We start from the raw sequence: 16,184 nt of genomic DNA, 5'->3' as shown, positions 1-16,184 counted from the left end.
TTATCCTTAACACACTCTTCACTTTCATTATCATCCCAAACAAAGTCTTCATCATCATCAATATCGTCGCGACATATTCTTCTCTTTAATCGTCATCATCCGCTACACATTCTTCTTTTTCATCATCCGCTACACATTCTTCTTTTTCATCATCCGCTACACATTCTTCGCTTTCATTTTCATCAACAATCAGCTCATACACTTTAACAACTTGCGTATATTCTTGATACACATTGTTGTTGCAAAACACGGCAAATCTTGCACGCGCATGGTCAAACCTTATACTTTCGGGTCTAAAATTAGAATCGACCTCTAGGAAGTCTCTGCATTCTTGTCCATTTTCAGAAATCTGAACGATACAATTTTCACCTTCTTGGAATGCATACACATTGCCATAACGGTCTACGTCTATCCCATGATAGATACGGTATGAATATGGATCTTCTGACTTCGAGTGCTTGTAATACGGAGGTTTTCCTGTCAAATCCCTACAAAATATTTCTTGGCGATTACTGTAGTAAATGCACTGACCATCTGACGAGAGTGCTAGTTCGCTTCCACGCTCGGTCGTTCCTTCGATGACTCGCAAAAGTTTTCCATTCTCGTTAAAAATAAGTAAACCACTGCCTTTTTTATATGGACAGGACAAGCAATAGAACTTGTTTGCGAAATACCGAAAGGCTCCATAAGCTACGTCAAAACTGATGTCGCGAATATGCTGCAATTGGTCATCGTGTATAGCATATTCCATGATTATTCCTTGACTCGACTTAATAAAAATTCGATCACGTTCATCTGAACAAATTCTTTCGAAAGCATAAGGTCTTTCATCACTTTCCAATTCAATTAGAGTGCGCATTTCTTCGCCATCACGTAACATTCGGAATTCGCCGTAAGATATAACCAATACCGTCCCGTCCGACAGAAGACATCCATCCCTCATATCCGGCATTTCCTCTGCATACTTAGCTATTTCTTTTGCTGCCAATTTCGCTGGGTCAGTCTTCGATCCTAATAGTAGTGCATCATCAACTCGCATACTACCTTCAAATGACTTCATTTGATCTTCTATTTCAACAATATTAGTTTGATCAACATCAATTTCGTTTAGTTTAGCAATATATTCGATATCGCAAAATGCATCAACATCTTTGTTAATCTCGCAAGTGATTTCCAATTGTTTTCCGTGCAGTTTTTCCAATCGTTCCAAATGTTTTTGAATTTGAAATTTTACTTTTGATGCGGTAACGAATAGTTGCCTGGGTGTTCCACACTCACAGACGGCAGTCAACAAATTCTCTGCTACCGACAAAGTATTCAAAAAAGCCTCTAAATGTATCCGTGATGATGAAAGGTACTTCAGTTCTTTCTCCTGTGTTTCTTGTAGTTTACTGTTGAAAACGTTGTGCATTTCTTGAATCTTGCTCAGAATTTTGCCGGTAGCAGACGAGGCGGTGTTTCGCAATCCGGAATGCTTCTTTTCAAGGCCATTGACCCCCATTACTATCGGAGCCAGAGCTGAATCTACCTTTTCTGTAACTGATTGAAGTTCCAATATGACATCAGTATTGTTAGATGAGGCTTCAGTGGTCTTCGTCTGCACAACATCAATAGGCTGAACCTCAGAACACGTCTTGTGCTCAGTCGCCAAGCAAATCTTGCAGCACAACAGCTGATGCGATGCACAATATTTCTCCAAAATTTCATTAGGGTGAATGACACATTTGTCATTCATATCTATGTTTTCTGTTATTGGATTCTTCGAAACAGTGTGCTTCTGAAAACCTTCAATGCGCTGATGCATGTACGAGTAACACGTTTCGCACAAACTTTCTCTGCAGTCTTGACAATGGTATACAGCATCCTTATCCTCTGCAGCCCTTGAGCAGGGAACACATTTAGTGCATCCATTTTTGGCATTTAAAAGCTTTTCCAGTAGATCGTTGCGAGGAAAGGATCGCACCCAGTCTTTCAGTGAGATGTTTGAATTTGGCGCCAATATGTCATCGTCACAAACTGGACATTTTGCTGACCTACGTAAATTCTTTTCCTTGTCAAATTCTGACCATGCTGAAATAATGCAATTTTCACAAAATGTGTGGAAACATGGCAAACTTCTAGGACACGCATAATTCTGTCTACAAACTGAACACTGAAAATTTCGCTCCCTCTCCGCTCTCGACTCCATCGTGAATAGCAGCTAAGCTAAGATTTCTGGCAATGCGCCAAACATCATAACCATTGGGATAGGTTAGGTTGAGTTCAATGTATAAAGCCGAGTCAGCCGTGTTAATAGCATTTCACGGATGTGTGATTCTGTAATGTTGTGATATGAACATTCTCCAACTGAATAAATTGAACTCGCTTTTATCTGTTTATAATAATTATGACATGCGCGGGCGAGATTAATAACATCACAGAAAACACACATAGTATATTCTTTCTTCTTTATTTAATACAGGCACAAAACAGCACTACTGTTCATTGAACACATTTATGAAAAATTTAAATTATACTCTATTAATGATAACTTGTGACAGAGTCATAAATGTCTCTGCTTGTGATCACTGATGATGGAGTTCATTTTGAATTGTTCACTCATCTTCTGAGAAACGGATGTGCACTCTGTCCATGTTTTCTTTGTTACGTTTCTGAGCGCGATCTATTAACTGTCAATCAAAAAGAATCAAGTCAATAAACAACCATTCAATAAATAAATCAAATGAAAGAAATAAGTGAACAATCTCACATACTCAACTTTCCCATATTACTTGACCAGCGCAACACAAAGTATCAATTGTTAAAAGGGGCATAACTGCCAAACAAATTGTCAAATCGATATTAATTCGGATACATACACATATTAATTAATCATACATTACCACCTTACTTACTTCAAATTTTTATGCAATTGATATCAGGGATTACAAAGGAGTTGTGCTGACAAGCTGTTTTGGCAGTACATGCATATTCAATGGTAAAAATTCTACATTCAAATCTTTTCTTGTTATTTATTAAATTACAGAATTTACTTTCACAAGGGGTTTTGTTATACCCCTGTAAAACAGTTACTATATAACTCTATACGAAAAAAAAGTCCAGCATTTTGACGGTTGGACTGGAACTGTTGGATTGGAACTGTTAAAATCGACTGTTAAAAAAGACTGTTGACTGATGACGTCACATTCCGCAAAAACGTGTTATTGATTAAAAGGGGTATAACAAAACAGTTGTTGACTGTGTCTCGGGGCAACAGTTGATCTGTCGGAACGGCTCGCAAACTGTTGCCCGCAGCCTGCAACAGTTTGCGAGCTGGTCTCACAGATCAACTGTTGCCCTCAATACTACACATAATCTATAAAGCTTGTTTATCTGAATGTTTACCGGTACTTCATTCACCTTCTTCTGTCCCCGCTTTTCAGACTTTTTCTGTTTACTCTCATACTTCTTCATCTTGTCAGCCTTAAGTTTGTTCCAATACATCTCTTCATCTGTGCCTTTATGGCAAAAAGGAAATCAAAATTTTTATAAACCTACCATTACAATTTGCAAGATTCCTAACTACAGTATTTCTAAACAATAATAAGATATCATTTTTACCTGTAAGTAGAGTGAAGTGATAGTGAGGCCAGGAGTGACCTATGACCTTTGTAGCACTATCAGTGTCCTTGAACCTGACAAAGCCTTCCTTCTCCCCCTCCAGCACATCTACATAAGCCACTGCTGTCTCTGGACCCAGGTCTGTCTGTAAAACAATAGGTACTCCATGCTGTATTATAGGAACTGCACCCGATACATTCACTTTGTACTATATATAGAGAATAATAGCTACCCTTCTCCATATCACATCGTTTATAAGCCTGAGACATCAATATTAGTCAGGGAGCCAAAGGTCCATGGGCTGATATTAGTTGAGGGCTGATATAAAATTTGATGTGGTAAAGAATATGAATCATTATATGTGTATTAATGGTATGCTTAGTAATAACATGCCATTTACAGTTACTTGAAATATAACCACTGCTGAGTTTGCTCAGTCATAAATACATGAAAAATATCGCAGCGATGTGTACTTTGTGTACTATTAGGTAGTGGTATAGTACCGTATACTCTTTTACTATGAAAAAAATATGTAACATCAGGTGTCTATGGGTGATTGATAAATAATAATTCCCACGGGTTTCTTCATCTTACCTTTAATTGCTTTCTGTACACTGGACATTCACTTGACAAACGAACAACTGTTCCTGGCATCTCTACTGTCGGCTTCTCAGGCATTGCTTCTTGCGTATGTTCTGTGAACAACAAATAAAAATATTCAGGCTTAATACATGCGCTTTCTCTCATATTTATTATGCCGACTGTTGAATATACTGACGTGCTTTGCTATAAGTAGCTGTGACGTTCAAGTGTTGACAAGTCCCTAAAAATAATCACCGGAAAAGCAAGCGTTTTTTTCTCTTCAAATTAATCAATTGATTTGATTGTTTATTAATCAACAAGTTGTTGTACAATAAAAAGTCAACAAAGGTTTATGTTCTTTTCAAGAAATGAGAGACGTTTGGCCTTACCGAGAAAACTCGAAATGTTTAGCAGACGAAATCTCATTTTTTTTCTTGAACATTCTTTATCAAGCGGCATTTAAAAAAGCGTTTTTGTGATTCTCATGTAGAATTTCTTTGAAAAATGTTCAATCAATTTACAAATTACCGTCAATAATGAAGTGTTTTTGGAAAAATGAATAATTTTAATTGCTTGATGTAAGTCGTATATATATCTACGTTTTATATTTATAAATACCGTCGGTTATAATAACGTCTAATTTAGCGTAGCGGTAACGCATTGGGCTTCAAGCTGGAATGATTTTAGCGTCGTGAGTTCGAACCCCGCTGTCGGCGCTTGAAAGGTTTTCGTTGAAAATATTTGTCGTGCTCTATTTCGGCATATTATGCTTACGCTATATAAATCCTTTGTTACTATGTGAAAATAAATAAGTATTGAATATATAGTGACAAACTGACAGAAGGCATAATAATACCTTTTATTAGAATTGTTCTGAAATGGTTTTAAAAGAATTGAACAGTACCTTTGTTTTGCTCTGATGAGTCTTCCATTTTCATCTGCTTTAGATTTTGTTTAAGATTTTTCATACTTTCCTTTTGCAGATTTAAGTATTCTTTTTTCAGATAGAGCCATTCCAATCTGTTATCAAAAGGTTAATATGTGTATCATTAATAATCTTTGGTTTAAAATAAATCATCATCGATTTCAACATTAAAGTCATTTGCAAAGACCATTTTCCAGAAGCTGTTGTATACATGTAACTAACTTATGTATACATGTAACTAACTTATTGAAGAAAACTTACTTTGGGATCACTCTTAGCTCTGGTAGGCCTCTTTCTTTGTGCTTCTTCTTTCTTTTCCTTTTCTCTTTCTTTTTTGTTGGGGTCCCTTTACTTGTCTCTTCACTTTGACCACCAGAGGTAACTTTCGGTAACTTTTTAGGTGAGCTATAACAGTCACTCTTTTCATCAGCTCTCCTTTTCCTCTGCTGATCATCACACATTTTAGATTCAGACTCAAAAGTTCCCTGCTTTGTGCCTTTAGTTGTTGAAGAGTTATCTTCCCCTGAGGTTTTTTCTCCTTTTTTATCCCCCACTGTGTCAGTCTTTCTCCTCCTCTCATTCTCAGTTCCACTAACATCACCCGATTTACTCACATCCGACTCACTAGCACTCGTATCTGACATGGACTTCTGCTTCCTTTTCTTACCCTTCTTTACACTGTTTGACTTGTCCTCACTGTTCCCACTCTCTCCCTCTGTCCTCTGACTGACCTCCCCCTCCGACTCCCTCCGCTTCCTCTTCCTTTTGACTGGCCCCGTGCTGTCCCCCTGACTGTCCAGTGAATCAGTGCTCAGGGTGTTCCTTCTTTTCTTTGGTGAGATGTCCGAGAGATCCGTACTACTCTCACTGGCCTTGCTTCTTTGTCTCTTTCCTCTCTTCAATTTGGTTGCATCAGGTAATTTATCTTCTATATCATTGTCTGCAAATCAATTTTTCATCATGTTATTGGCCCTTAATAAATACACCAATTCTATCTATAGAGTTAATCAGGGTTACTATCAATAAATACATCAGTTATATGTATATTTTGCAAAAAAAAAATTGCTTAGGGAAATTTGCAATACCTGTAATATTTGCAAGTGAAATGCAGCTCTTAATACAGAGTCTAGCTCTTCATGCTGGACCTAATTCTATCTGACTAGATCTTTTTTTTTCTATTTATAGTGATAATGCTTACCTCCTATCTCTTCTAACTTTTTCTGCATGCTGACCAGTTGTTTGTTATACCTGGGAAACATTCCAGGTGAAAATCTTTCCCCAGGTCTAACAGGTGGGTTATTGAGCTCCTAATTATAAACCAAAAACAAATGCTATAGATGTACTCAGTACAATACCAGTAGTTTTATCAGATTGGAAGAAAAGACATAAATTTTATTAAAATCATATAACAGTCCATCCTCTTCCTAATAAATAATAATATATTACACTAATTTTTTTAATAGTATCACCTGACATGCCCGCTTTGCAGCTTCAACAGAATCAAACTCCACAAATGCAAACCCTTTCTTGTCACCGGTGCTTTTGAACTTTGGTATGCTGATATAGGTTATGTTTCCACTTGGCGAGAACAGTTTTCTCAGCCACTGGTGATCAGCAGTCTTGGGTAAACATTCCTAGAAATTGAAAAATATGAAATATAGCTGTATTTTGTGGCATTGTTATCACACACATTTTATTTACATGAAACAGTTTCTTTTTATGGAATTTGTTCATGTGGATTTTTTCTTGGGGGTGGGGGTTACCGGTAAAAATGTGGTTTTTGTGTCATGAATACTTCAAATCATGTATTACTTACAACATATACTGTTTTCTCATCTAAATCTTTTAACTCCTGAATGGGTGTTTTCCTTTTCACTTTAGTTTTATCTTCATTAAGCTTGAAAATAAAAACAAACCAAACAACATAACCAAATGTATTATATTTTTATGGATACAGCATGCATTTCATAATCAAATGATTTTAAAATACACATACATGTACAAACAGTCCAATATGTCTACAATTACCTCAAAGAAGTCTGAATGTGAAAGAGCTTTTCTTATTTGGATTACATCCTTTGTAAGACTTGATATTTTCTTGAATGTCAAGAATGTCTCGATGTCAACATCTGTAAAAAGACAGCTTCATGTAGACACACAGCAGTATAAATACAATCTGACAGAGTACATTGTACATGTAATAGATAACAAATAGGACAAAAAAAATTATTCCAGAATAATTTAATTCTGGTTGTAACACGCTTTCTGATTGGCTAAAAAATTATTTTATATCGTATAAAGAATGTTGCCTACGTCATAGTAAGACTAACGTCAAAAACGTATCAATACGCCTGACATTACGTTTGAATTTTGTATAACTTTACGTCATTTTAAAGGTCAAATGACCGTTTTTATCTACAATCAAGAGAAAAATAATTAAATTATAAGCAATGAATTAAATATTTATTAGTTTTATACGATATAAAATGGTTTGAAACAGTTTACGCTTTTTTTATAAACCGCTTCGCGGTTTATAAAGCGTAAACTGCCTCAAACCATTTTATATCGTATAAAACTAATAAATATTTAATTCATTCCTTAAATATATTCACATACATGTAATTTTAAGTACCATTCAAGTATACGAAACACTATATATATATAAGTACATTTATTGTATCTAAATTTCAACTGGATATCAGAACAAAAAGCAAAAACATGTACTGATACTTTTCATTTCCATAGACAGCATTATACTTACAGCCATTTTCTGATGACTGAATCAAGTTTTTCATAAATCTGTCCTTTGCCAAATTTGAGTCACTGAAGTAAAATTCCATCTAAAACATTAGATTAAAGAGTTCTAAATGTAGTTTGCTAGAGAAATATACCTACTGCAAGAAAATAGTAAAAAGAATTCTAGAATGTAATACAGTAAAGAGTGTTTTCCACTGGCATAGTTTTTTATGCATGTCATATTATTTGTATACTATATTAAACAATTTAAATGTTTGTGCCAACCAGTATATACAAGTTACATATTTAGCGGAAATTTTATTATTCACTTGCTTTAAATATGGGGTATTGTCCTGTGGCTCATTTTGTAAAGATAATTCGCCTCCTATGACAATTTTACTGTTCATGATACCCCAATAAAAAAAGTTATATATAAACTATGCATGGTAGTGACAGCACATGTAATTACAAATACAAGTCTATGAATAAAGTTGGGACTTATTACAAAGATGCATAGTTTGTTCTTATCATACTGACTGATAGCAGAGCTCGTGGAATTTTATGTAAGGATGATTAATCCTCTGACTACATGCATTTGGTGATCCTCATCCAACTTATATCAAATAAATTAAACCCTCACCTACTGGGTATATCTAAAAATGTAATACAAGAAACGTGTTCAGCAGAGAGAGGGCTCGCAAGTGCTCGCCAAAGTTACTGTTGCAGGTATAGGAGATTTTGGCGAGTGCTTGCAAGCACTCGCTCTGCTGAACACGCCTCTGGTATGCTATCATTTTGTCATTCTCAATTTCTTCAGCCTATCTTACAAGGCTCAGGATATTTTTAAGCAAAAATGCCAGAGAAGTGGTGATTGGTAATCCTCATAGCAATAAAGACCAATGCTATTTTCACACTAAACTTAAAGAACTGCTCAGTGATATTCATTATGATAACCTTTCTCACAAAATCAGGGTTCCTAAACGTTAGTTTAATAGTGGACATAGAAACCAGTGGACACAAGGCCCTGACCAGTGCTGACATTGTGAATATTAAGATTATTTAGTTTGGTGAATATCTGCATGAAAATTGGACTGGGACTAAATTTTTTCACCAACTACCGTCGTGCAAATAAAGCTAAGTTTTGTAAAGACAATTCAAAAGTTAAACATTCATTTTTTTTTTATTTTTTTTTTTATAATGGGCCTTTCATTGGAAGGGGGGGGGTATTGTTTAAATAAATATTTTGTGTGGGGACCAATGGTTCCACAAAAACAATGAAATTACCTGCTCCCTTATTTTAGCCTGAACAGCTTTCATTCGTTTCCTTTTCGCTGTACCGAGCTTTTTCGGTTTTTCTTCAACCTCCATGTCTGCACAGTTAATTTTTCCCTCTGAACAAAATGAAAGTAGAAATCAGCAGTTAAAATTTTTCTGATTGGATACCGGGTAATCCACCAATCAAAATGTACGACACAAATTATATTTACATTTCGGATTACCTCGGTTTCCGAGAGAACTCAGCTTTTCCTTCCACGCTACAATCGGGTGCAGAGCATGCACTGGTAGTTAGAAAGAGAGTGAAACTGTCATAAAGATCTGCAGACGGAGATACCTTTGGGAATGCAGGCAATTTGATAATGTCCGACCCTGATTCCGATAATTATCCGAAAGTTGTCTACCCGGGAGAGGTTGGTCCAGGGGCGGGGTATGGCAGCCAAAAATTCCAGCTCCTACAGTCAGCCATCAGTAATTGTGCTGTCCCTCTGGTCCACCAACTCATTCAACAGGAGCCAGGTCTAGTCCGGGAACAGGGTACGAGAAGTAAAACATGTAATTCTGTTGCTGAATTTTATCTGTTGGGCCTAACATTGTATAGATTTCATCCATTGAAGTAAAAACTATTTGGTTATCTGTTGAATTTCTAATTGTTAAAATGACCCAAGATTAAGTATGTATATCGATCTTAAAACATTTGTGTCAAGCAATATTCGCACCTGGGTAATCTCGCAATTTCAATTGAAATCATTGGAAACATGCCTTAAATATTTGGATAATCTATTGATCTTTTCAGGTTGGCATGGGCAAACAGCACTTCACAAAGCATGCCTATGTGGAGACTGGTCCGTTACCTACTTGCTGCTGGAGGGAGGTGCAGACCCCAACGCCAAGAATGAGTTTGATGAGACCCCCGTGCATTACTCTTGTAAGAGGGGTTTGGCTCAGATTGTGCACCTTATGGTGCAACGCGGAGGAAATTTGGAGGCTGTGGACAAAAATGGAAAATCTGCAGCTCACCATGCAGCCCAGACTGGGAGTGTGTAAGAACTGTCTTAGTTTAAAACATCAAGGGAAAATTTTTTTGTCTTACTGAGAGTAAATAGACTTCCAGTGAGACAAATGTGTTTTTTTTCTTTCAGGTTTGTCATGAAGTACCTGGACATGAATGGTGTGAACTTCAATGCAGTGGACAAAAATCTTCAAACTGCATTACATATATGTTGTGTTCATGGGCATGTAGATGCCTTCAAGTTTTTAATCAAAGCTGAGGTAATCTTCATGAAACATATTTTAGTGAGGAAAAAAAGATGCAGGTAGTTTTGCTGTCAGTACATGTACCTGTATTTGTATGCATCAGCATGATGAACACACAATTTTATGAATTCTGTTGCTAGATGTCAAGTCCAGTTACATAATATTACATGTATTATAGTGTAGAATATTTTCTGTATTCTTCTTTTTTCTGAAATTTCCTCCATCAAAAATTACAAATAATGATTTTGAAAGTGTGAAAATTTATGATTACAAGATCTTTATGTTCACCACAGCAGGTTTGTCTCTAAAAATTCACAGTCTAGGACGAGGCTCTCCCTCCACGTGCTTCAAATAGTGCTAGTCAAAATGAGAGCATACATCAGTTTTTTTTTTATAAAAATATGGTACGGGTAAATTTTAATTCATTAAGCAAAACAACTTTGTGGATAATATCAATCAATTTCCATCTCCTACAGCAGACGATGTTTGTTTATGTTTTAAATCGGCGTAGTAACACAAAGTGTAAGACAGAAAATTATCATACTGCTGTCTTACATTGGACAAACCAATCTCACATCAGTGATAATGCGAGAAAACCCTGTCACAGAGTAAACTCTTTAATTGGTGAAGACAGACAATATAAAATCAATTTCAGAGAACAACCCTGACCCAGGTAGATGGGGATGGGAACACTGTCCTCCATATTGCTGCCAGGGAGGGACACCCATACTTATGCTGGGAGCTCTTGGTGGTTATGGGGTGTGGCCCACTGCATCTAACAAACCGTGAGGGCTTCACTCCAGTAGAGTTAGCAGCGCAAAGAAATAAATATGGGTGAGTCTAATGCACAAAACTTTAATGCATTTTTTTTTCATAATACTGTAGACGTATTTTTTTCCACGGGGTCATAATTCCGCAGAATCACAATATCAATTTAATCCGCGGGTAAAAATTTACGCGGATTCTTTGAACGAAAAAAAAAATCATTTGAATAACTATTATTAAATATATTTCTGAACGATTTTCATTACCTAAAATTTGTCAAACTTTGGACTTAAATTGTAAGAACTGTTCACAGTGAACAGTAATTATCGGTTGTGCACTGGTCGGTAGTCATTAGTTAGCCGTCAAGATGTTACGACGCTGGCTAAAATTGTCTGAAACACCATTTAATCTTTATTAACTGTCAATTTATGCGTTCTCATGTCGTTTAAATTATGAGTTGATCAGTTTAATCAATTGAAAATCAGAGCACAAAGGGATCTAAAAATTGCAGTAAAAACACGGGTCTTGGCGTGTATAGTTAATTGGGTCATTGAAAGACAGACCCACTTGGGGCTATTTGTCGTCTGACACGTGCCGTTATCTCAAGCTTGGAGAAGTTTAAATTTCATGTAAATTTATAGAAAATTCAAATCAAATAATTTATTATGTGAATTCTCAATACAAATTTGTTTGACAGTTTGCATAGATAAAAACGATATACATTGGGTACACGTATATGCAAGTGTTCTATAATGTAGTAACTTCCGATTACTAGTATCCTTATTCATGTAATGCAATTCCAAAATGTACTTTAAGTACGCTGGGAAAAAATTCCGCGGAAAATTTGTGCCCGCGTTCATAGCGTAAATAAATACCACGCGGACAAAAGTACTTCTACAGTAGTTACAGTATTTAAGTTTGATTCTATTTTAGCTTAGAATGTATATATAAATTTACTTAAATTTATTAGTTTTTGTATGAAATATGAAATGCAGTTATGATGCAATTTCCTTTTTTTAGCCACATAGAGATCACACCCATTCTTCAATGGTTGGCAAAAAAGGACAAAAGTTACATTGTGCGAGGACCAGTTTTCACCTGGTGGTGGCTTCTGTTTATGCCAGCAGTTCTGTATTCAGTGATAGCTCTCACCAGCTATTATTTTCTGCCTTCTCACCAGGGGATGGTATACATTGCTGGAATGATTGTGCTCATACTTAGTTTGTTGGGACACAATCACAGAATGAATCATGTTTGTAGGTAAGTACATGTTACATGTACATTCTAGTGATGATGTAATTGTAAGTACATGTTACATGACTGTACACTCTAGTGTTGATGTAAGTATACATTATATGCACAATCTATTGTTGATGTAAGTAGATGTTACACTTACATTCTAGTGTTGATGTAACATGTTAGAACATGTTACATTTACATTCTATAGTGTTGATATAAGTACATTTTACATGCACATTCTAGTATTGATGTAAGTACATGTTACGTTTACATTCTATATTGTTGATGTAAGTACATGTTACACAAACATTCTAGTGTTGATGTAACATGTAAGTACACATTTGCATTCTATATTGTTGATGTAAGTACAAGTTACATTTATATTCTAGTGTTGATGTAAGTACATGTATATGCTACATTCAAGCTGAGCTCAATGTGTTGATTTTTGTTTAATCAATACAATGTCGTTTTTACAAATTCTTTTCATTTCATGATTTGTTGAATTCTACACAATTTCAGATGGCCAGATCCTATATTTGCTGGGACATTCTTTGCTGGATTGCTCCATACCGCCATCTTGCAGATATTTTATCTGATACCAAGTATCCTTATTTTGTTGTAAAAAATATTGTTAAACTGTGGAAAAGACCACAAAAAATGACATTTCAAAAATTGTATTGTTTGGCTTTTGTTGTTTTATTTTGTTGGAATAACCCTCGGAGATATGCGTGTCTCCAATGATACCTGCATTGAGTCAGAATAAGCCTACGAGTGTAATGATGAAGTTTGGTTTACAGTAAAAAAAAAAGGGGGAGACAAAGAAATCTGAAACACAATATGTCGATGTTATTTATTTTGCCTTGACCATTTCCAGATTACAATGAGTATCCAGTTTTCATTGTCATGGCTACTCTCCTAGGACTGAATCTATTTTATATGTATTACAAAATCCTAAGAAGTGATCCAGGTATGTATTTTCTTTTTCAATAAGTTCAATAAATGATAAAAGCAGTCAATGATTTTTTGTTTAAAATACTGTTGATAACACTAAAACTTATTATTAGAGATGTTTAACAAATTTTGTCATTTATAATGTTTATCATTTATAATGATTATGTTGAAGGAGCTGCTAAAGAATCAGTACGAGATCAAGAGAGTGGTAAATGTATGACACTTGTCGACTTGTGTGTTCCCCAAAGAAAGGTTGATCTTTACTGTCCTGTCTGTGAGGTAAAGATTTCTAAATTCAGTCCAAGTGTTAATACAGTGTATATGATAAATCTTTCCGATATAACTATTTTTTATTACTCCACTACTAATTGCACTGAAGTGTATACAAAAAAAAAGATTTTATAAAAATGATTTATGTTCGATACAATTTTTGTTGGAAAATATAAGCTTTCTTATTCTGTTTTATTATTTGTTGGTTTTATTTGTTCTGTCTTACAGGTTGTCAGGGCTCCAAGAACAAAACACTGTAGACTGTGTGAACAGTGCTATGAAAACATGGACCACCACTGCCTTTTCCTCCTGATCTGCTTGGCCAAAAAGAACCATGCCCTCTTCTGCTGGTTCATCATCTGTTGTCTGGTTTCCATGACACTATTCCTGGTGCACTGTGCCTTGTACATTTCTAGAGCCTACTCTGATTTAACTTACAGCAACACCTTTTACACTATGCTTTGGACAGACTGTTGGGTGCTGAGTTTGATCGCCATGAACGCCGCCTCCATACTGTGGGGCGTGAACCTCCTGAGGTTCCAGTTCTCGGTGGTGTCCCGGGGAATGACCACGGTGTTCATGAGTAGAACCAAAACGGCCCTGACTCAACAGGAGAGAATCGTCAACATTCTATACTTCCTGATGGGAAGGGAGCCTTTTGCTGAGGATCCGTTAATTTGCTCACAAAACACACACACTGTCTGAGGGCATTATGTTTTTTTGATCTGTTTTTACAAGCTTTGTCTTTATTATGTAATGTATGGTATTGTACATGTATGTACTAGTATATTTTATTGTAACCATGATCTTGTGTCATGTAAACTGAGATCTCTTCTGTATGATGTTGTTTGATAATAAGATTATTTCTCTCACTTTTCTGATACCCCGGTAATCTGATTATTACAATCAACAACAAATGGATTACAATCCAAAAGTGAGAAATCTGCAGGTGTTTCATATCTTTTTTTTTTTATTTAAAGAAGCCTTTTGCTTTTATATGAATTAGATAATAATTAGAAAGCCCATGCCAATAAATGCTAATTTTACTTTAAAATACATTTGTACAACAATATACGGGTTTTGTAGTTATTCACAATCATATGGCCCTATTTATAAGGACATTGCATTTAATTAGCATATTAACCCATTTTAAGAAAGTGTATTTCTCCATTGGTTATTACATACTTATAGTATGGTGCCTTTGTTGTTACGTTACCTGTCAATCAATTATTTAATGTAAATTTTTATTTTAGTTATGATATTTATTGTTAGAGTAAATGTTTTTGTCCAATATCTACATTGTATGACACAATCTTGTGTAAAATTTCAGAATTCCAGATTTAAAATTTTTTATTATTACAATAATATATTGTGCTTCAAAAATTTGTGTTGCTGTTTGAAATTTTAAAACTGTTTATATACCAAAATATAAATCATAGTTTTAGGATTGAAATTTAATTTCTTTGAAATATTTTAATTAGAAAAAAGATAACGCATGCATTCTCACTTCAGGGAATACTGAGCAGGTGCTTGCTCTGCCCAACTGGATTACAATCAGATTCTGAAGATCCGTATTTTGATATTATGATAAAAATGTGAATTGGGAAGGAATTAATAATCCTTCAAAGGCTTCCCAATGTTGTTTCAAAACTTTGGATGGTCAGTCTCCTATGGACCTAGTGGTGTCCAATCAGTATTTTGAGAGCTTTCAAAATATGTCAATTATTTACATGGGTAATTTAATTTTTTCCTACGACGATTGCTACTTTCAAAGACTCTACAGATCACTAAAGAGAGCATTTTACTGTCCATATTTACTCTATTTAAATCTCCAACTGATATATTCATTTTGAATAGAAACACTATTTTAAATGATTTGAAAGTTTGTCCTCAGTCTGTGTGCTCTGTTACTAAACCAAGATAAAACTACCAGTATTTCAATGCACCTCGCAATAGACTAATAATAACTTTAGAAGGTTTAAACTAGACAATGATCTAAAGTGGTTGTTCTGGGTGGAGGAATGGGGTTTTGTTCTTTTTCTTGCTTGTATTGTTAAGGAAAAAATTAGGGAAGGGTTTATGGAATGGACTGCCTCCTCCTGTAAACAAAAAAAAAAACAAATAAGAGGCCTATGGGCCACATTGCTAACCTGAGCATCAATAGACATAAAATCAGTATCAACAAGAAAATTATGGAAAATGTAGTCTAACAGATCCTGTATTCTAAAAAATCTATTTTTTTTCCTGGATATTCTGTTCCATCATTGATCCCTTATTGTCACAGTATAGTCATTTTACATATTGAGCATGACAGTTCTCAAGAAGATCTAAATCAAATGGGATAGAAACCTACATCAAACTTGTGAAGCTCAAGAATTGTCCAGAAGCCAAGTCTAAACAGTTTTAAGAACAAAAATATGTCAAAATGCTTGTATATAAGTAAAACCATATATTATAACATTTGAGTTTTGGTGCAGTGTGAATTTAAAATGGTTTCCTTTGTAAAATTGGACTCACCCCATGTGGCTCCATCCTACTCCTGAAAAATATGATTTTGACAAATTAAAATCTACACTATCTAAGG

At 35.2% G+C, this 16,184-nt stretch overlaps 2 protein-coding genes across 2 annotated transcripts; one reads left to right on the top strand and one right to left on the bottom strand.

The window, feature by feature from the left end:
- Nucleotides 1-2,432: 2,432 nt before the first annotated feature.
- Nucleotides 2,433-9,268, bottom strand: LOC105329797 (la-related protein 7). Its single transcript, XM_011431215.4, has 12 exons — nt 9,128-9,268; nt 7,869-7,947; nt 7,136-7,236; nt 6,924-7,004; nt 6,577-6,741; nt 6,306-6,414; nt 5,369-6,047; nt 5,087-5,202; nt 4,195-4,295; nt 3,601-3,745; nt 3,400-3,497; nt 2,433-2,669 (listed from the first exon to the last, which is right to left on the bottom strand). Exons 1-12 carry the CDS (start codon nt 9,209-9,211, stop codon nt 2,595-2,597), a joined length of 1,833 nt encoding a protein of 610 aa, XP_011429517.3. The 5' UTR covers nt 9,212-9,268; the 3' UTR covers nt 2,433-2,594.
- Nucleotides 9,269-9,318: 50 nt separating this feature from the next.
- LOC105329798 (putative ZDHHC-type palmitoyltransferase 5) lies at nt 9,319-14,983 on the top strand. Its single transcript, XM_011431216.4, has 9 exons — nt 9,319-9,655; nt 9,915-10,161; nt 10,261-10,390; nt 11,031-11,209; nt 12,161-12,400; nt 12,899-12,981; nt 13,254-13,346; nt 13,503-13,609; nt 13,829-14,983. The coding sequence occupies exons 1-9, from the start codon at nt 9,481-9,483 to the stop codon at nt 14,303-14,305; spliced, it is 1,731 nt and encodes a 576-aa protein (XP_011429518.3). The 5' UTR covers nt 9,319-9,480; the 3' UTR covers nt 14,306-14,983.
- The last annotated feature ends 1,201 nt before the right edge of the window (nt 14,984-16,184 follow it).

This window comes from Magallana gigas, chromosome 7 (assembly GCF_963853765.1).
Source record: "Magallana gigas chromosome 7, xbMagGiga1.1, whole genome shotgun sequence".
Taxonomy (NCBI): Eukaryota; Metazoa; Mollusca; class Bivalvia; order Ostreida; family Ostreidae; genus Magallana; species Magallana gigas.
This window is presented reverse-complemented; position numbering and strand designations above follow the sequence as displayed.